General features: G+C 41.9%; 2 protein-coding genes across 3 annotated transcripts; one reads left to right on the forward strand and one right to left on the reverse strand.

Annotated features, from left to right (window-relative positions):
• Window positions 1-247: 247 nt before the first annotated feature.
• TATDN1 (TatD DNase domain containing 1) lies at window positions 248-12,661 on the reverse strand. 2 transcript variants are annotated; one of them, XM_063299655.1, is made up of 12 exons: window positions 12,535-12,661; window positions 11,884-11,949; window positions 8,310-8,359; window positions 8,085-8,148; window positions 6,428-6,571; window positions 6,298-6,340; window positions 4,711-4,796; window positions 4,577-4,617; window positions 3,951-4,027; window positions 3,076-3,146; window positions 1,320-1,446; window positions 248-624 (listed from the first exon to the last, which is right to left on the reverse strand). In XM_063299655.1, exons 1-12 carry the CDS (start codon window positions 12,554-12,556, stop codon window positions 522-524), a joined length of 894 nt encoding a protein of 297 aa, XP_063155725.1. In that variant the 5' UTR covers window positions 12,557-12,661; the 3' UTR covers window positions 248-521. The 2 variants fall into 2 exon arrangements, with proteins under 2 accessions (XP_063155725.1, XP_063155724.1); XM_063299654.1 differs by lacking the exons at window positions 11,884-11,949; window positions 12,535-12,661 and having other exon boundaries at window positions 6,428-6,558; window positions 8,310-8,365.
• A 739-nt stretch (window positions 12,662-13,400) lies between these two features.
• On the forward strand, window positions 13,401-20,846 carry NDUFB9 (NADH:ubiquinone oxidoreductase subunit B9). Its single transcript, XM_063299680.1, has 4 exons — window positions 13,401-13,530; window positions 17,548-17,740; window positions 18,966-19,079; window positions 20,602-20,846. Exons 1-4 carry the CDS (start codon window positions 13,445-13,447, stop codon window positions 20,731-20,733), a joined length of 525 nt encoding a protein of 174 aa, XP_063155750.1. The 5' UTR covers window positions 13,401-13,444; the 3' UTR covers window positions 20,734-20,846.
• Window positions 20,847-22,167: the final 1,321 nt, after the last annotated feature.

Here is a 22,167-nt window from a genome sequence, read left to right on the forward strand (position 1 = left end):
TTAATAAAAAAATTATGGTGTGTGTGTTGTATCCAAAAAAACTCACACTTTGGTACGTTTAAAAGCCAATGGCTTTTAAGGTACCTTAAAAATTGAATGTCAGACAGACAGACATTTAAATCTTGGACAAAAGTTAAAATATTCTGTTTAGAACCATGACACAGCATCACTCCCAGCTTGACGGCTAAAAATAAGAGATTAAGAGATACCGTTCCTCCTAGTATATAGAGAAGAACATAGACTTGGGAATGAAGAAGATATATTTATTTATGGAACTCTATTACAAGTCTTTTGAGCGGAATTCTGGTTACTGTGCAATTACACAATAACATTATCTGAAATACTGGCAAAGAAGAAAACTTTTTAAATGCCAGAAAATGCACAACAAAAGTGTTCTGAGAATTTCCACATATGTATTTTTAACTATGCCATCCTGTACAGCAAACAGACATCTAAATAATGATTTCAGAATTAGGGAGTAGGCTTAGAATACTTTATTTTATGAATTGAATTAACTAGATTTACATATCTGGAAAGAAAATTTTAATACTGTTGTTATAGATAATGTTGGCCAGTTCTAATGGCTCCTCTTCACGAACTGCTGCTAGTATTTCCAGTATCTGGCTACAACGAAACAAAACAAAATTTGTAGAAAAAAATACAATTTACAGAGGTTGATGACAACTTTTGATAAAATTGCATAAAAGTTACGTAAACCATATTTACAATTTTTAAAAAAATGTTAGAGTTTGGGAATTTGCATTCAACAAAAATGATTGCATGCAGCTGTCACACTAAATGATGATCTAACAAAGCAGCAAGGAATCTAGCCGAACCTGGATGGTGCCTCTCTGTGTGACTGGGAAAGGGCTGGAAGCTTTGGTTTTGACTGAGAGTTTCTAACATGCAAAGCTGGAATGGTGGGTAATCTCAACAGTGGTTAACTTAAAAACATGTTTTATCAAGCAGCTTGAGGCCTGTTAAGATTAGCCTGACTCTGTGGGGTTGATACCATAACAGATGTTTAATACTTCCAGTGCTGTTCTGTTGGCCACTATTGAAATGGAAAGTAGATGGCATCTTGACATGCTCCAGCGAAACAAATCTCATGATGTTATGTTGCACTCAAGAAGTGGAAGTCCAGAAAATGCATCTTACAAAGCATTAAATTCTTTGGCTCCAGCCTAGACAGACATGAGCGCATCCCATTTAAAGCAATGTAATTTGAGCATGTCATGACTCATTAGATCAGCTTCATGGGGACTTAATCATGACTAATCTCCACTAGGCTGAAACTCTGACAGGAATGGCATACTTACATTATATGGCAAAGTTCATTTCTGTCCTTTAGGCAGTGTCCCACTTCCCATTTTTTTTTTGTTGGAAATGTGGTTTTTACAAATTTTGAGCCTGCGTGGGTGTTTTTCACTCCGCACCAGGGAGCGTCTAGTCAGAGAATAATTTAAAAAAACAAGGTGATATTTTTCTAACCGATTAAGAATTCCAGAAACTTGAACACTTCAGTCTTATACTCCTGCTTGCCTTTCTCCTCTATATATATCTTGCACACTGAACTTAGAAAATAAGCTAAAAATTCTCATTTGATTTCTTAAAAATTGTTACAGGCTGCAAATACGCAAGTTGCTTTTACTGCAACTGCAAGCGCAGGCTGAGTATAAAGCAGCAACATCAATACAATTATTCCAAAGATACTGCACACCTCCATAAGTTTGTACAGCAAAACCTTGGATTTAATGGACCATTTGGGGGAAAGGATGTCTTAAATTCTCAATTTGGTGAAGTCTAAATGAAAAATGCCTGTTTTATCTAAAGTCCATTAAACTAAGGTTTACTATATCTGATTTTGGTAACTGATGATGAAGAGATAGGGTAAAATACTATGTTAACAAGCTTCCACAGAAGCTTGTCTGAATCTTATTGCCTAGGCCTTTTGGAGCAGTTTTTAATTAGAAGCAGAAATTGGTGTCAATATACTACAGAACAAATAATAAGGCAATCTATTTGGTAAAGCTTGCTCCACCAATGTATAAATTTTAAATCATCGTGCAAATGGTAAGGAAAAAAAATGAAATGATCAAGGATCGAGCACAAAACTTGATATTTTTCTGCTCTCACCCCGGTTACAATTCTTAGGGCTATGCTTGCCAGTTAACTGAAGGAAGGGGATATATGTCCTACAATACCATCTATTAAACATTTGCTTCATCTACTTTGGGGAAAGAGCGAGTAGCACGTAACAGTAAGCATGTTCTATTATGCTCTTCTTCAAAAGCAGCATTCTCAGATAAATGCTGATGCGTGCACAGTAATGTCATGGTGCAAACTCTGCCCATACAGTGTCACATTGCAAAAGCTGATGCAAGTACTTATACATACTATATGTAAGCTGTACTTGCATCAAGTCACAGGTTTTGCCACTTGCCTTCCACATGGTACTTTCCAGATAAGTTGTCAATATAATTCTCATGTTCAGCCTTGTTAAGAATTATGAAAGTTATGGGCCTAATATGCCTGAAGGGTACCAGGCTGGATTTGCTGATAGAAGAGAAAAAGGTGTAATCCAATATTTGGCAAGAATCTGACGTACAGGAAGAATCCCAGGCTTGGGAACAGAACAATTTGGAGTTCCTTCTCTGGACAATGCTGCTCCAACGCTGGTTCAACAGTTTTCTGGAAGTGTTGTCTGGAGCACATTTCTGATTCACAAGATTTACTTCCAGAAACACACTGAACTGTCCCCAGAACGGCATGATCCACACCAGGAATGGAAAATTCCAGATTCCTCTGGAACATTTTGTTCCTGAATCTGTGAGTTTTGCACATGGTTAAATATGACCAAAGGACTAATAATGCCTTTCAAATTAAAAAAAAAATAGGGCGTTTCCCCTTTCTATCAATGTAGTATCAATGAATTAGCTATCCAGATGATCATGCTAGGCTAATCTTGTGTCTGGCCTTTGATCTGGATGTGCTGTCTCAAGATTACAACCCAAATATATCTCAGACCTAAAAGAGTTTTGAAAATGATGTATTAGTAAAAGCAAAATAACTTACCTGTCTCTATCATTAACCTTTCACTGGGAATTGACTTCACTGTTTCTAGGTTGGCTTCAGTTTTCAGAGAACTGGAAATAATTTTTAGAAAGTTTGTTTTGAAGATGAAAATATCTGTGGCTTATTAATGTTGTGTACTTCATACAAAAGAAACCACTCATAAAATTCAATGAATAATTTTTATTTTTGGGTCCAATATTTTGGGCATACTCCCTCCAATGTTGTGTTTCTAATCTTACTGACATCAGTGTGAATTTTTCAATTAAATCCTGGTGACAACAGCAATACATGAACTATTTACTCAAAAGTTGATTTCTACTGTATCTTCTCTGGATGATACTATGCAGAAGTTCTAAAGCTAAATGTCACGCGTAGTGTTGTGTCGTTTTCCCCCTTTATATTTTCTGTATTTTGTAAGATAGAGATGAGATAGAGGCTGGAAACTTGGCATTTGAAATTATTCCCAGCCCTTTGGTGGACAGGAAGACCTCCAAAACTGACTGGATACATTAGCTGAGAATTGCAGATAAAGGATTTTTCTGAGCTAAGACTAGTACATCTGATTGAGATTGAGATTATTGTATATTATTGACTGTTACTTGTGTTTATTCTTAGCTATGAGTCTAACATACTGCAGTGCTTAAGAAAGTTAATGCGGCCCATCAAACCTAGTACAGCCTATTAGCATCTTCATAAGATTTTGCTTGTTTCCTGCCTCAAGCTTCACAAATAAGGTCTTTATATTAGTCATATCCCTAGCAAGACACACTATATAGTTAATGATCTGCATTTTTATTTTTTAAAAAGTCATAAACCATACCTACCAAACTGAACCTTAATGCTTAAAGGAAGTGTCAATGTTAAAAATAACTTGCCAGCCATTTATCCCTATATAAAGATCCAGATCTATTATAGCTGCTGCCTCTTCTTTAGTGCCATCAAAAGAGTGGACCTATGAAAATAATTAGAAGCATGAATCATAAGACTGAAGGTAAATGTTTCTTAATACCCAACCATCGTTTTTGTCAGTTCCCTCTAATTATTTTTGTTGGTCTTTCTGGGTGGCATTTGGCAGCTGCGTACGCGTAGAAAATGTGAGAAAATTTAGCAGCTCGAATAGGAAGATAACATGGTTGCCCTCTTTTTCACGGGTGTGCCATGCTTTGTGCTACCCCAGAAGATGCAGCTACGCTGTCCTAGTTCAACTTCTAGACATGGCTAGCAAGGCCTAAGGGTGACCAATTCATGGAAAGACACGGCCAAATTAAAAAACAAAAAAGATTCAGATCACAGAAATCACGATTCCTAACAAACCAGTAAAACTTGGCTTGATGCTACATCCAGACTGCTCTTTATTTGGCTAGTGTTCTTGGGAGCAGGTTTTGGATGATGAATGCAAACACAAAGAGAATTGTAGAACTTGTAATGCATATATAGCAATAGGACTTCACATCATAAACAAGGATAATGCTGAAAAAGGTTATAGCTGCATTGCACCTACCACTCCTCCTGCACATCTCCCTCTGTTTCGTCTCATTATTTCTGTGCAAAAGAAGAATTTGATTTTAAAATCCTAAGAGCTTTTGTTCCCTCAAAAGTAAACATTCATTCTTTTAATTTATTAACAAATCTCACCTACGAATTCCGGGTGTGAATTCCTACAGTGCAAAAACATTGGCAATTTGGTTTGTTCAGATAGATCAAACTGTTTTTCAAAATACCTGAAAGAAAATAAAAAGTTTATTTATTGCTCAATCAATCCATAGTGTTTATATGGCTGCTCAATTCTAACAATACAATTCTGGGCGCCAAACAATAAATCAGTACACAAAGATTTCAGAAACGAAATAATATTGACTACAAACCACTTTCAAGAATCTGTGATTGGGAACTCACGTTTATTACACTTTTCCAGTTGGGCGTTCTAATAGTCCTGACCCAAATGTCAAAGGAAACAGCCCAATTACCTTTAACTGTGAAGGGTCTTAGCTAACCAACTGTGGTGCCATGACCGACCCAGGTATGCAAAACAGCATAAATATTTATTTTTCAAATTTATATAACTGCCGATCTCACAAACAAGTGACTCAGCTTAAATTTTCTCCAATATGCAAAAAAGCTGTCACTTTATCAGATCTGTTTCGTGATCTGCCAGCAAAGATGCAAATATTTTAAACATTCACATATATTTGTACGCTAAGAGACATTCTACATCTTGCTGACCAGATGTCAGGACCAAAAACAGACGGCGAGCATCCCTTTCTCATGAGCATCCAGGGGCACCTGATCAACTTTTGCCTAATGCTAGGCAAGGCACCCAGATCCAGCAAGACAATCTTATGTTCCCTACATTAGCAAAGTTTATGTTAGGAATGTTCTTTTGTGTTACATTCTTTTGCTCCGAAAAAGCTATTTTTTCCATTTCATTTAATGGAATTAAATCAGGACTAATTACTGAGCAGATATCCATCTCACTAGTAGTGCCTTGGGTACTCTGTAGCAACAGCATCCAGGGACAGACAGACAGACAGACACACACACACACACACACACACACACACACAGAAAACTGGGCAATGTGCACTATGATGTGGACATTTCCCCCTTTGGGCTGCCACATCCCACTCGTAGCCACAACCTGAGGCCTCGTTCCCTCATCCTAGCCATCCAATTTTACAACCATTTCTGTCATAATAGAATGAGCAGAAGCAAAACATCCAGAATGAAAATCTTGGCAGCCATTGCAAGCACCAACAAACGCCGTAAGGCAGGTGATGTCGGGAAGCAGAGAATCTCTACTATGACAGTCTGAGGATAAACAGTGGAATTGTTGATTTGCTCTTTGCTTTTCCATCGGCTTAAAATAAGGGCAGAGCCAGTTTGGTGTAGTGGTTAGGGCATCAGGCTAGAAACCGGGAGGCTGTGAATTCTAGTCCTGCCTTAGGCACCAGCCAGCTGCGGGACCCTGGGCCAGTCACTCTCTCTCAGCCCTAGGAAGCAGGCAGTGGCAAATCACTTTTGAAAAACCTTGTCAAGAAGACAGAGACCTTGTCCAGGCAGTCTCTCAGAACGGGATACAACTGAACAGATTAAAAAAAGGGGAGATGTTCTGTGGCTTCTAAGGGACATTCCTGACAAAACCGCAACAGAACAGTACAACATAGGGATAAAAAGAAAGCATGACCAGCACAATGTATCTGAAACAGTAAATACATTTCTTACTTGAGTTGGATGTCTTTGGGGCAGAATTCTAATCTGTCAAAGTCTGGAATGAGGAAAACAGACAGTGAGGTGGCCTTCGAAAAACTGCCATGAAAAACCAGTGCCCTTAAGCGAGGGGGCTGATACCTACCCAGGCCACACTCTCCGACTGCGACAACTTTCCCTTTGTTTTTCTCAGCTAAATCTTGCAACTCTGCCAGGTACTGGTCAGGGTTACCCTGATCAAATTCTCCACAGCGAGTGGGGTGGCAGCCAACAGTACTGTAAAACATTTCTGAAATCAGATAACACGAGAGCTTTGACACTGCTGGTACAGACTCCGTTAAACCATAAAGGGAAAATGCCTTTACACCTGCCCTGTCTGTATATATACGGTTGGATCCTGAAAGTTGCTTTACAGTTTTTGCTAGGGCAGGTACTAGAAAAAGAAGCTATCATTCCCTGTGTGCAAGGATTTGCAGAAATGAAAGCACAGGAATTGCAGCCAATTCATTCTTCTCCATTAAAGGCAGGTACCAGATAGTTTCCTCTCTAGTTAGATGCCTGAGTTGCCATTTGCCAGCTACCGCTGAGACACATTCTGGAGATCCCCCCCAAAATATATGCATGTAACACAAATACGTACATGTACATGTATATGCAAATATATACACTTAAGACAAGACCCAGGAACCTCTAGAAAGGAATACATTTTATTAACCTTGTTAAAGATTATTGATCAAAATTAATTGCCTCTAAAATAAGGCGCCCCACCTATTAAATTAATAAACCTCTCACAAATGTACACACAAATCTACTCACATGCAAACTACATGCGTGTAAAGACCCACACACAGAGACTGCAGGAATCTGGGCTCAGCAAGCATAAAGACACAGTATGTTCGGTCTGTAGTAAATCACGTCCAGTTCAAGGGATCTAGGCAACTGCTATTCTCAGGATGGATCTGTTCAGCCAGCGTGTTCTAGTGATGGAATCTAGGGATGTGATCTTTGGGGTACAGTTATTTCTTCTGCTGCTTGCAACAAGCAGATGAGTTGATAGGGGTCTTTTTGCACTGGGCTGCGAGCACAAGGAAATCTATGCATGCCTGGTAAATCTATGAGCAATTGTGGGCAATGATACGTATGATGATGTCATCACTCAAATACTATGGCATACGTCACAAATCAAAAATCATGATGCAAATATACAGCTGTGTCATTTCCATGAAGACATCATTACTTGCATATAACTGGCATTACAACTCATTATAAACGCCACTAAGTCCAATTCCGTTTCGTAGCTCAAGCACGCTAAGGTCTAATCCTGCTTGGTCAGCTTCTCAACCCCACCACCTTCTCCTTCCCATGAAAATACAGAGGGTGATTGTCCACAACAGAGATCTTCCCTATCCAGGGAAGTGATGGAGGATATTTATTTTCCAGAATCCCCATTCACATTGTTAAGAGTCGACTCCAACCTGATGGCACACAATCCCCTTGCATTAAGAACTTCCAGGTGTCTCTCCATAGCAGACATTCACCTATACGGGAGGGTAGCAAGAGAAGGACAGGGCTGACTTACTACTCGCCACCCCCCTGGGAGGGCTTCTCTCCTTCCATGTCAAACACTTGCTTTCGTTATGTGACCTCTGGCTCCTCCACATATCCTTTTCTCAGTGACTGTAAGATAACCAACCTCCCTAATTCACCGGTGCAGGAAAAGTTTCCTTTTCCTTTTAGGCAAATACAATGTAGGATAATTCAAGCATTCCACTTAAAGGTATATGATGTAAGACGAGAAATACCATTGGTTTGGGCCAGCTGCAGGGCATCTTCACTATCTTGCAAACTCCCACCTGTGATGATGAGCTGAAATTAAGAAAAACATGTTATCATAAACGCTAATTTCTGAATGCCAGGTTTAAGAAATATGTTACGGGGAACATAAATTGACAGTCAACAGCAAGGAAAAACTGACATTTCAGACAAGATAAAGCACCACATCTAAAAACATTTAATGCCAAACTTACCTTTCGAACCCCAATTTTGATTGCTCTGTCTATTACCTCCAAGAAGTCATCTGCAAATATATACAAACATACACACATAAATACATAAAAAATAAAAATCCATATTTTAAAACAAAGCTATGATCCTTATAACTGTTCACAATCTCTATTTCCTGTTTTTTTTGTTTTGTTTCTGTTCAAAGTTTCATAGCAGTAACCATTCCAATCATATTATGCCATCATAATTAAACAGTAAACCTCAGTAAAATATTGTCTTAATCGTCACACCTCTGCAATGCACAACAGTAATATTCCACTCTTTTTTTAAATTTATTTTCTATCCTGCCTTTATTATTTTTATACACAACTCAAGGCAGAGAACATACAAAATACTCCTTCCTCCTCCTATTTTCCCCACCACAGCAACCCTGTGAGGTGAGTTGGGCCAAGAGGGAGCGACTGGCCCAAAGTCACCCAACCAGCTTTCATGCCTCAGGCAGGACTAGAACTCTTCATCTTTCGGTTTCTAACCTGTTGCCTTAATCACTAGACCAATTGGCTCTCTTTTCCACTCTTTACTTTGACAAAAAAACATTGTTATATACAAATGCAACATATCAGGAGCACTCACATATTTTCAGAATTTCCAAGGAACTGCCTTCCCCAGACTAATGGGATCAGAGCTAGCAGTGACTGATGAGGAAAGTTTGGTCTAGTAGTTAAGGCAACAGGCTAGAAATCAGGAGACTGGGAGTTCTAGTCCCACCTTAGGCATGGGTGACCTTGGGCCAGTTGCTCCCTCTCAGCCCAGCCCACCTCACAGGGTTGCTGTTGTATTTAGTATGTTCCCCGCCTTGAGTTATTCATAAAAGTAATAAAGGTGGGATAGAGATCTTAAAAGAGAGAGAGAGAGAAATCTTGGAATAATGGCAAACCATTTAATAAAGGTGTCAACACCCTGTGCATCTGCTGTAAAAAAGACCAACAGAATGTTGGGGATAATAAGAAAAGGCAATTAAGATAGAGATGCCCTTATATGAAAAAAGGGTGCAACTGCATCTGGAATACTGTGTGCAATGCTGGTCACCACACCTCAGAAAGTACCCAGACTTGCTAGAGAAGGTTCAGAAGAGGGCAACCAGCATGATGGAGCAGCTTCCCTATGAGAGAAGGTTTTTAGTCTAGAGGTGACTGAGAGGGGACATGATGGAGGTGTACAACATTATGCATGGTGTGGATAAAGTGGACAAGGCGGAGCTATGTTCTCCTTCCCAAATATGAGCAGCAGAAGTCACCCAATGAAATTGATTCCCAGAGGAGTCAGGACAGACAAAAAGAAAATAATTTTTTATACAAGCCGTAATTCAGCTTTGGAAGTCTCCACCACGAGATGTGATGCTGGCTGCCAGCTTGGCTGGCTTCAAAAAAAGGTTGGACCACTTCATGGAAGTCATAGTGACCAATAGCCTTGACGGCAGTGGGACTGCCTCAGTGGCCGTCTGCTGGGCTTCCTTATGCAGTGGGTTGGCCGCTGTGAGAACAGACTGCTGGACTAGATGGGCCAGGAGTCCTGCTTGTGTTCTTAGGAGAACTCCTTAGAATTCCTGACCAGCCTAGCCCCTGTTTAAACCAACCATTTGGCCTCCAAATGTGTTGCCACTCACTGAATTGGAAGAAGCCCCTGAGGCCATCAACTCCAACTCTTAGTTCAGCGTAAGACTTCAAAGGAAAGTTTTCCTGACAGACGGCTCCCCAGCCAAGGAAGGAGAGCCCACTATCTATCCAGATGGTTGCTTCCACTGTCTACTTGTTCTTAGAAAAATGTTCCTACCATTCAACTGCATCTGCTTTCCCATAAATGAATTCCATTCCTCCATCTCTTGCCCTCTGGAATTATAGAGAACAAGCGTTGACATTCTTCCATGGGGCAACCTTTCAGGTATTTCAGGGGTGGTCTTTTCTCAGGGCTAAACATCCCTAGCTCTCTTCAGTTCTCTTCACTGGACTAATCATCTGATCATCCTTCTTGCCCGTCTCTGAAGCCCTTCTAGTTTCCCTGGAGCCTTAAAGTATGTGGTGCCCATCACAGGATACAGTAAATATAAGTCTGACCAAAGAAGAGTAAGGTGGATATTTCTACTTCCAATGGTTTGGAAATTGTGCTTCTGTTGATCCAGCCTAAAACTGCATTTGCCTTTTTCGCAGTTGCATCACACTGCTGGCTCCTGCAGGCTATTCTAAGATTTTTTTCACAAGCACCATTACCAAACCAGGTATCCCCACTCTACATCTGTGAATTTGATTTCTGCTTCCTAAGGGAAAAATTCAGCATTTCTACCTACTAAATTTCAGTTGAATTTAATTTCTGTCTTCTAGGGCAGTGTTTCTCAACCTTAACAACTTCAAGAAATGTAGACTTCAACTCCCAGAATTCCACACATCTTGAAGTTGCCAAGGTTGAGAAACACTGTTCTAGGGTATTAGGTAACCCATCTCATTTTGTGTCATTGGCCTGTTTGATAACACTCCCCCCATCTCCATATCAAAGTTATTAATAAAAATGTAGAAGATCCAGGATTGATTGTCATGAAGTAACAGAACAAAATATAGAGCAGTTAAATGGTTCAACATTGGGAAAGGAATGCATCAAGGTTATGTACTGTTATTTTATTTATTTATTTATTTCTCAAATTTCATCGCCATCTCCCCCAAAAGAGGGACTCTGGGCGGCTATATGCAGAATATATCATCCATTTCTGGACAAGAAATAGAAACTGGATTTAAAATTGCTAGAGGAAACACCAATGATCTCAGATATGCCGATGAGACCATTTGAGAGTTGGAAGCAACGGAATCTCCTATTGAAGGTGAAAGAAGAGGGTGCAACCAGCGGTCTGCTGTTCAATACTATATGGTTATGTCAACAAGCAATGCCAGCTAATCCAAACAGGCAGAGAAATTGTAGTAACAGAATTTATCTTCCTATGCTCAAAAATTCAGAGCGATATTGACTCTAGTCATGAAATAAAGAGATGCTTGCTACTTGGGAGAAGGTAGGCCAAAGTATAGAGAAATTACACTGACAATAAAGGTACATTTTTCAAAGACTGTGCTTTCCCCAGCTGCACCACATAGCTGTGACAGCTGGATCATGAGGAAGGCTGAATAAAGAAAAATGGATGCCTCTGAATTGTGGCACTTAAGAAAATAGTTGTGAATACCTAGAACCTCAAGAAGAACAAATCTTGATGGAATAAAACCAGATTGTTCACTGGAAGCACTACTAAGGAAGTTTAAGCTTAAATATTTGGGGTATGTAATCAGTCACTGAAGAAGACCATGATGCTTGGGAAAAACTGAAAGCAGTTGAAAAAGCGACTGATAGGAGAGAAAGTGGCTTCTCTTCAGGTCATGAAGTGAATGAACAGCAAACAAGATACATGGAGGCCTCCATCTTAAGAGGGTTTTTTCCCCTTCAGGATCCAGAGAAAAGACAGTGTAAAAAGATCTAGTCATATAACTACTCAAAGTTGTTATTATTATGCATCTACATACCCCGAAATCTGGGGATGGGAGTAAGCCAATATAGCTTTACCTTGATGTTTCCGAGTACCTCTGTATATGCCTCTGAACATAGGATCAGTTAAGTTAATACCAATATCTAGTTAAAAGAAAAGGCAATAATTAGTTGCTAATTGGGTTGAGCGAAAGTCTGTACTTTTGCTCAGAGTAGCAAATGCAGTCTTTGCTATTTCAGCATCTTCCAAAAGTATCCAGCACTGCACTTCAATGCTTACCGAAGAGACCCTTAATTAAAACCTACTGACCCGATTCACATGATACCCTTCAACATGTCCAGTAAAGATTCAGAGGTTGCATTCCCATGACACACTACCCTCGGTTAATGCTAATTTTGCTTAGTTTTTTGTGAATGGGCATTTTGTGTGCAGCCAGGTGTGACCCAATGAGTCGTGCCAGCCCAGAATCTGCATTCACTCCCTAACCAGAACCAGCAGGTTGTGTGAATGCAGCCCCAAAGATCCAAGCTGGGACCCTCGACAGGGAAGCGAGCCCCAAGGGCTTCGCTCCTGCGACCCCCCAAACTGCTCTTTTTGGCAAGAGGGGGATGCCCGAGGTGGCAGGACGCGCACCACTCCCACGGCCACCCAACCCCACGTCCCCGCATTCCGCCCCAGGACCCCCGAACGCCGCTCTGTCCCCCGGTTGCCGAAGCAACCGCCCTTACCAATGAATTTGAAGCGGCTCATGACGATAGCGACCGGGCCCCGCACGTGCCTTCCTTGCTCGCCCCAAAGAGGCAGAGAAAGAGGAGTTGCTACGCGCCGCCCCTCACTTCCGGTTCCCTTGTGACCGCGGCAGGTCGCCCAGGAGGAAGCGGAACGTCCGAAAACGAAACACTCGTCCTAGGGAAGGAAGCGCCAACCATCTGAGGCTCCGAGGCGTTCTTGCAGCTCGGACCCCAACGAGTTGGTTTGCACAGCGCACTAAGCCCCCAAAATTTGCAAAAGCAAAATTAAAAAAGAAACTCTAAGTCTTAAAATAGCGTATCAATGTCAAGTCAATATCGTTTCGTAACGGCAGACTCCCACCACCGTCATCTTCCTCTCCTTCTGCACAGGCCGCTCTGTTTGTCTTGGGCTTCCCAAAGGGGGCACTGACGGTGAAAGTGTGTGTGTGTGTGTGTATAATTATATTGACGGAATAGAATAGAGCAGAATAGAATATTTCCTGCTCCTTAAATATTCTACACCTGCTGGACATTACTAATGCCGGCAGAAAGGCCCCTCTGATTATTATCTCCATGAGTCCGAATCAAAAAGAAAACGTCATATCCTCCCTGGTGGAGGATTACTCGTAGACATAGAAAACTTAAGAGTGGTACCTCACATAAAATCGTCATAGATTTCCGAGGGCGCGAGGCGCAGAGGCAGAGGAGTCGCTCCAAAGACTTCGATTTGGCTCACTCTGTATTGATGTTCGGGGAAAAAGACGGTGACGGGACTTCAGTGGCCGCGTGTCACTCTACATTTTCTCTCTCTAGAGGCCGAACGTCATCGCGCTCCCGTCAGCCCCTGCGGCGCAACTCCCCCCCCCCCGCGTCCCCCGGCCTGAAAGTCGAGCGGGTTGCAGCCAAGATGGCGGCGTACCTGACGCACCGGCAGAAGGTGATGCGCCTCTACAAGCGAGCCCAGCGGCACCTCGAGTCCTGGTGTATCTTCCGGTGAGTCACCGGCCCCTCGCCCCGTCCTGCAGCCCGTCAGGCCCTTCGTTCCCTCCTGGGTTGCGTGAAGACTCCCATTCCCATCATCCCCAGCCCTCGCGGTGCTGGGGGAGGGTGGGCGTTGTCGTCCAACGGGTGGACGATTTCCCTGCTCTCACAAGCGTTTATTTCGCTCTTTTTCTTCACCCAGCGCCTCCGCGCTTTCTTCTCCGTTGCGCTTTTGTTGCGCGAATCCTGCGCCAAGTTAATCCGCGTGTCCGTGGCCTCTGTTTACACGACAGCTCTGGGTTGGGGTAGAAAGGCACGGGTCTGGGATCAGGCCTCACGTTAAGTCAGCGTTTCTCAATCTTGGCAACTTTCAGATGGGTGGACTCCAACTCCCTACTGGCTGGGGAATTCTGGGAGTTGCACACATCGGAAAGCTGCCAAGGTTGGATTAGCCGTGGTTTGCTGAATATGGGCCCCAGTGGATTGCCCAGGAAAATTAGGGTTTGTGGTCCCTTTTTTCAGGGAAGGGTAGTTCCATCATCCTCTGCCAACAAGGCTTATTCAGAGCTGAATAGAGATGTGATCTGGGCCTAACCAGTGATGTACACAACAATAATGACAACGACAATGGCAATATACTGAAGTCACCGTTATGGTACATTGCTTGGAAGGAGGACTTGTTGGACTAACCTAGTTGATTTCTAAATCGATAATGTTGTGATCCACTGTGGACTATGTTTCTGTCTGTTCACCTTAAGCATCCCACTGTTCATCCTCTTGCCCACTTTTCTATACACTCAGCAGCAAAGAGAAAGAGGAAAACATGTGTATGAAAAAGTAGTCATCCATTTCTATCTCTTGAAGAAATGAGAGTTAAGTTTAAGTATTTTGCAGATGATGTAGTTCCAAGAGAAGAGAATTCAGTATATGTAACGTATCCCACCCTCCTCACAGTTTCAGGTTTTCTCCTGCAGAACGTTTATGTGCAGTATTTCCCTTCTCTTTGATGTCTTTCCAACATTTTACTTTCTGGTGTTTTTGGATGCCAATATTATTGTCCTCTTCTCTTTTTTGAGAATTTTTTACTATTTGTTGGGGAGTATGATGGGAATAGATGGGATACGTTTGTCAGGTAACTCTTGGGTACTTCCCAACACAACTGGAAGAGTTCTAGATGAGTTTTGGGAATTATAACTACAGTACCTAGGATGAGAATAAAAGAATAAAATGAGATTGTTGCCATTTCTTCCAAACTGTGCCTCCTGTCCCTGTTATTTCTCCAGAGCATCAGTGTTTAAAAATAATAAAAGGCTGAGAAGTGGGATGCTCGAGAGTACACTGATTCCAAATCGTTAGATGGATCTTCCCCTAAATGGACTGCAGAGAATTTGAAAACAATCTCTCCAAACTAAGTAACTGAGAACAGAATGACAAATGAGACTTACACTAAGTGTAAAGTGTTGGGGCCCACACCCTACTCTGATTGCATGTGTACCACCGTGGAACTGAACTGGTAGGGTAAGTGGTAAGTGTGTGGCAGTCAAAAAATAATAATGGCCCACTGTCATCAGTGGGACATGTGGGTAGAATGGTGCTGGTAAAAATGCTGTCAAATAAGCCAGTTTTGTTTATTAAGCAAGTATTAAATAGCCACCCTTGCTATATTGTGTCTGGTTTTTGTTGTTGGACTCCACATATAATTATGTGAAAATATGTTGAAACAGGCAAATTAGGATGATGGGATGAGGTGGAATGTTTCATCTTGAAAAACAAAAGAATTTAGGATTCAGAAATAACTACTGTAGCCATTTCAGTCCTACTTAAAATGTGATCCAAGGCTATAAAGCTTCATGTATTTAGGAAGAAAAGCTGCAATCAGATAGATAATCTATTTAAATATATACTATGCTTTGCTTACCGCTGGATATAAATCAATAATTAACTAGCTACTCTATTTGACTATTAGGGCCCTCTAGTGGCCATTCTACAGAGTTTTTCCACTTAGAAGTTTTTTAACAAGTGTGTTCTTGTTATATATGTATCCCACCTTATTTATGCTCTCACCTCCTATTTTCCCCACAACAACAAGCCTTTGAGGTGGGTTGTACTGAGAGTGGCTGGTCCAAAGTCACCCAGCCAGTTTTGAAGAAGTCAGTGGCAAACCACTTCCGCATTGTTGCCAAGAAAACTGAATAGATGCATCCTTGTAATCCCCAGGAACAGAGCGGCACTCAGGAGCATCTGTCCTTCTGTTAACTTAACACCAGGGTATTTTAAGTGCTCCATAGGACTCGACCTACCAGAGAGTCTTTGGCTAACTGTGTGGCTTAGATCATCTTTGAGTCTGATCAAGTGTGGTATAAGCAGACTAATCTTTCCTGTCTTGACTTTAATAGCTTCCGAAAATATCCAAGTACATGCTGTGTGCCATTCCATTTTTCACATGATCATGGCAGAAAAGTGTATGTTATGTAATACTTAACAGTGACTTGGAAAAAATAAAGGACAAACCTTAAAAAGGAGCAAATCTGAAAGAGGTTCATGATAAAAAAAAAAGTTTATGTTTATAACTTTGCTTTACAAAGGAAAATTCAAGAGCAAAACCAAGAAAGTAAAATTTTGCTTTTATCACTTTTTTCCCCATTTAGATACTTTCTTAATCATAGGATTAATGAAGAAAGTTGTTGGAACTGGATTACATACAAACTGTTCTATTTCATTTTTGCTATTTAGGATGATTTTGTAGTTCCAGAGCAGGGAATGCCTAAATCTTGTTTAGACCACAAAGTTCTTTTTCAATAATATCGCATTTGTAGCTTTTTAAAGGACACTTTTGGTTGTTACAGTAAGGCAGAAGAAGTATAAATGTTTGCCTTTCTTCTTAATGCTTTTCTGCTTGAAATACAGGTAGTCCTTGACTTACAACCACAATCGGGACCGGTACTTCTGTCGCTAAGTGAGGCAGTCATTGAGTCATGCCCAATTTTATGACCTTTTTGGCTGTGGCCATTAAGTGAATCACTATGGTCGTTAAGCAAATCTGGTTTCCCCCATTGACTTTGCTTGTCAGAAGCCAGCTGCGAAGGTCGCAAATGGCGTTTACGTGACCCTGGGATGCTGCAACTGTTGTAAATACATGCCGGTATTTAGATTGTGTGCCTGAATTTAGATTGTGTGACCGCAGGGATGCTGAGATGGTTGTAAGTGCGAGCACCGGTCATAAGTCACTTTTTCCAGTGGTGTCATAACTTCAAATAGTCGCTAAACAAATGGTAGTAAGTCGAGGACTACCTGTAGAAGTCAGGAAGTCAGCAAAGCACTGAGAACAGCACTGTTACACTATCAGAGAGCAATCTCTTTGAACCTACCATGAGATGGTAGTGTTTGATAAATGTGGGAGGCTGAACCCGTGTATCTACCCTCCGTCCTCCGGTGAGGTTTGGCCCTGGGTGCTTTGATAGGTTTGAGGCTGAATGCAGCGTAACAGGTGCAGGACACCCCTTTTTGGAGCCAATATAAGTGGCTGGTTGGTACGGAAAGGAGCTGCCTGCTGTGGATAGAATAGCCCTGGATTCTGTGGTGATCTCTGTGCCAGAAAAGACAGTGGGTCTGGTAAGAAGGTGGGAAGGTTTTAGGTTCACATAAAAAAACCGGTTTGGACTTGGGGAAGAAATGCCTAGGCTAAGTACCTTTTCCATATGAAAGGTCAGGTATCAAGGGTTAGTCTAAAACAGAAAGATCACTTGTCCTCTGCTTATATTTTGGCTATAAGGAAGGTGGTTTTCCAAAAACGTATAAAGCATGGGAGCATAGAATAAGAAGGGTTTACCCATGAAGATAGTGAGGACTATGGTGAGGCTGGAGCTGCTGGTGCTGATGAAATCACAGGAGGGAACAGATTATTCAGCCCCTAAATAATAGCTTTGAAAAAAAGGAAAACCCTATTAAGTGAAATACGAAGTATTTGTCAGTTGAGACGATAGTTACAGGTTTTTTTTCTTGGAATAAACATTGTCTTTGTATTCTCAGGGATAAGTATCGATTTTATGCCTGTCTGCTGAGAGCACGGTTTGATGAACACAAGGATGAAAAAGACATGGTCAAAGCAACCAAGCTGTTGATGGCCGCTGAAGAAGAATTTTGGGCAAATCAGCATCCTCAGCCGTACATCTTCCCTGACTCTCCGGGCGGCACAAGCTATGAGAGATACGAGTGCTTTAAGGTCAGGAGGTGACATGGCAGGCATTATGCGTAATTAATTCCTGGATGTGGTGCACATACTGGCACTCTCAATCCCAAGAGTTTTCAGTAACTTCCATTAATGAGTAGGAGAAGATTCCACAATGAAATGCAGAATTATCCTCTAGTTATGAGGAAGAACCCATGAATGCAGGGCAACAGGGGAGCTGTCCAGGTCTCACATGGATGAGCATCAGTGACTCAGCCGCTACCTGTGCATAGGAGAAAGCTCGGTGGCAGGGCGTGCTGTGCTCGTCGTAGGTGTCTGCTTGACCTCAGTTAGAAGAGAGACCGGATAGCAGGGAATAGGAGGGAACAGAAGACTCTAGGAAGCTGCTGCCTATCTACAGCATGGGAAGAGCTCACAGGGCAGTCCTGTATACGGCAGTGTCTCATGTCTGCAGCCAGTGCTTTATCATATCCGCACTTTGGGGAGGTTCGGGGGGGCTGAAGTGAGGAGGCGCTGCGTTTCTGTAGCAGCACCAACATTGTGGAACAGCCTTCCTGTGAGACCAGGCCAGATCAACTCTCTTGGTTGGTTTTTCAGGAGCTTTTGAAGATGGAGCTGTTTCAGAGACCCTGCCCCTGACTTGTGGTTCCAACCTTTATTTTTTCTGGTTTTACTGTTGTGTTGTTGTTGCACATTTATTTTTGAACCATGGATGTTTTAATTATATTCTTTTTTTCCTATGTAAGCCACCACAAGTCTTCTTGTTTGCGGCAGCATAGAAATATATTACCTAAGTAACTAAATACCCAGAATTATGAGCATCTAATTACAACCCCCCTTTGTCTATAGATGAGAATAACTTTTTTTTCTGAAATGCACTGATTCTGCCATACCAGGATGATCTGGCAGTTTTCTGACATTAGGTCTTCCAGTGCAGGAAATAGCATCTCTGGAATTTCATCATTTTGGTTTAAGCCAGTGTTTCTCAACCTCAACAACTTCTAAGATATGTGGACTTCAACTCCCAGAATTCCCAGAGAATTCTGGGAGTTGAAGTCCACGCATCTTAAAATTGCTGAGGTTGAGAAACACTGGTTTAAACAGACCAACAACCACAGTCTAACGTTACTAGATGCACAGTATACAAAATAAATCTATCGGAAACATCTCAGCAAAAGAGCAAGAAGAAGACTATTGTTCCTTTAAAGATGCAGCGGATAACCGTTTGTTCATGCTATGACCTGCTTCTGACCTGCAGTCACCCAACTGGGTCCTAGAGATGTGGCATCCATCAGAGAAAGCAATGTACCCTGATTACTTTGCTAAGAGAGAACAATGGAAGAAGCTGCAGCTGGAAAGTTGGGATAAAGAGGTTTGTTACCAGTAATTTTACAATTACTTTCCTATGAAATAATTTTGAAGCAAGTCACAAATAGGAGTTCTGTTTGTTGATACCTTGGGATATGGGTCTTAAAATGTGGTTTGGGGCCTGATGGCCCATCACCCACTGTCCGTTAGACCCCTTTCCTTAAGGTTAGGAGGGAACAAGACGTGTTGACCCTTTTTTAAGAGTGGGCAGTTAAGGAGTAAAATGGGTGCCTTAGAGGATGAAAGCACTCTTTTCACTCCTAAAACCTCACCAAAATGGCTCTTAGTTCTGTCCACCAAGGGAGCTTCAGATTCAGCATGCTATATGTATGTATGTACGTGTACACACACACACAGCCTTGCTCTATCCTGAAGGGAGCCATGGTTTTCTGGGGCTCACATGGCCACATGGACTCAGGAAAATTGTGTGAGATGGCAGCAATACAAAGACACACACTCCTTAATGCAAACACAAATTTTCCCCGGGATCATGTGGCTCCTGTGCAAGCTTAGAAAATGATGTGGCTTCTTTGAGAAGGTGCCCTCGTGTGTCAATGCCCATATCTGCTCTGAGGGACTTTTTTGCCTATAGAACTGAAGCATGCTAGATCCCTAGTGTAAAATCATTAAAGATACATCAAAGGGACCTTGATCAGTTGAGTTGATTTAGATGCATTCATTCCACCTCTGCCCATTTGGAGCAACCCCCCAGCTTCTAACTGCATTGTGCAGTTTTCTCAGTCTTTTCTGTTTATCCCTGAACCTCAAAAGAGGCTTTTAAATGGGTGGGGGAAGCAGTTTTATGCAAGGATACAGTTTATGTAGAAGTAGATACAGTCCATCTTCTCCAGTTCAGCAGTATTACCATTTTTTAACGCTAGATTTGTTGCTGCCTGGAATTGGAAGTGAACTTTTAATCAGAACATTCCAAATGTAATAAAAAGCCCATCTCCAGATTATCCTGTCACTGTTACTGGTGGTGGTTTTTAGAAACTGGGTCCAGGGTGCATTACTTCATCCTTTGGGTCTGTCTGTTGTCATTCCTCCTCCCCTGCTTTATAATTTTAGTTCCTGAACCTGACTGTCACAAAGTTCTGTATTTTAGGCTTTTAATGCTTGAAAGGGATGCTTCCCTTAAAAAATACTTCCATTGAAGTCTTTCCCCTGCCCCGCAACTTACAAAACCACCACCTACCTTACAAAACAACATTCTCAACTCCTCCCAACATATTTCTAAGGAATGAAGGGAAAACTGTGGATGTGCTGCTGGAAGCTGCTTCTAATTACCAGAAGTGTTGGGAGAGATCTCGGAAGCTACACGGGGCGCTTGTTGAGCCAAAGCACGGCCCCTCACCTCTGCCTCATCACCATCTCATGGCTCAGGGTTTTCTTGTTGCAAAGAAGTTACACCGGAGTTGTAATGTGGAAACACAGCTTAAGATGCGTTCTAAATTAAGCATTTTCCCCTCAGGCATGTGGAAAGCTGCAGGTTCCGGGTAGTGGATAAGTCCGTTTCTCGTTTACAGGTTCAGCAGCTTCAGGAAGAAACTCCACCAGGAGGTCCAACTTCAGAACAGCTGCCTCCAGCTCGTAAGGAGGGACACTTACCTCCCCTGTGGTGGCATTACGTAACTAGACCTCGCAATTATCCACTGTAAAAACTCCTTTCTGAAATGCCGATATGCTACCATAAAATGGTTTGTGAGCTTTCTGCAGATGGTTTCCTTGCTTTACTGTACTAATGAATACAATAAAGTTTGATATAAATGAAGCTGTAAGCCTGCATGCCTAGCCGTTGCTGTAGGTGGGGTTTCTCAACCAGGGTTCCACAAGAGGTCACTAGGGGTTTCCTGGGAGATCACAATTTACTTAAAAATTATTTCAAGTTCAGGCAACTTCACATTAAAAAGGTAAGTTTCATTCTTTATTTTTAGTTTAAGAACACTGTTAGTGCTCCAGGCCCACCCATGAAACGAATATGATGATTTTGTACCTTCTGGCCTGTATTTGAGCCTGAATGTGCAGGGGTTCCCCGAGGCCTGAAAAATATTTCAAGGGTTCCTCCAGGGTCAAAAGGTTGAGAAAGGCTGCTGTAGGTTATCTTAAGCAGTGTTCTCAACCTTGGCAGCTTGAAGATGGGTGGACTTCGACTCCCAGAATTCCCCAGCCAGCATGGCAGTTGAGAAACACCGATCTTAAGCCTTCTCAACGATTGTACCGTGAGAAGCAAGACTTGCAGTATCTCTTAAGGCAGTCACAGGATGCTCCATGATGTTAGCAAAGGGAATGTAGTTAATAAAAGGGAATCCATTATGTAATCTTGCCACCACTGGGTTTATACAGGGGTGTGTGTGTGTACGAGAGCGAGCGAGCACACGTGTGCGCTTACCCTGTTCCCACAGAAGCAGGAGTGCACAGAACTGATCTTGGGGAAGCTGGAATCACACTGGAGCACTGATCACAATTGTTAGTTTTGCAGTTCTTATTCCAAGTAGGAGCACGTCATACTCTAAAAGTAGCTGCGCTGTGGCCAGATTTTGTCGTCTTCATCTGCCTTCTAGCAAAATAGAAAGCTGCGGCCTTTCAACGCAAGCTGCTGTTAATCAGGTCATAATGCAATAGTAATGGGTTGGTCAGAGAGCTTTGGAAATAGCAGTTGAGTTGCTAAAATGCTTCTAGAAAGCGTTTAAATGAGTTAGGATTAATCATTTGCCGGCTGAAAAACATACTGTCTTTCTGTAGCATATGTGATCAGCTCCGGATCATCCTGATTAAAAGTTGCCAGGCTTTTTGAGGGGCTGGATGGGCCCTTGAGTACCAGTCAGATCACCATTGCTCCTTAACAAAGAGCTCAAAGGTGGCAGGATGTTCCAGGAGCTTGGCTTTATTAATCATGAACAATCATGAGCTTTATAGAAGATGCTTTGGTGAAGCATGGGCAAATGGTGTGTGCCTTACTTGTGGGAAGTTGCCTTGATGTTTTTCACACTTATTAAAGCACAAGAACCTCATACTGGAAGTGAAGCTGATACAACTTAGTCTGTGAACCTTTCTGATGACCGGTTCATTGCAAGATAATTTTCTTCAATAAC

This window comes from Candoia aspera, chromosome 3, assembly GCF_035149785.1.
Source record: "Candoia aspera isolate rCanAsp1 chromosome 3, rCanAsp1.hap2, whole genome shotgun sequence".
NCBI classification, from domain to species: domain Eukaryota; kingdom Metazoa; phylum Chordata; class Lepidosauria; order Squamata; family Boidae; genus Candoia; species Candoia aspera.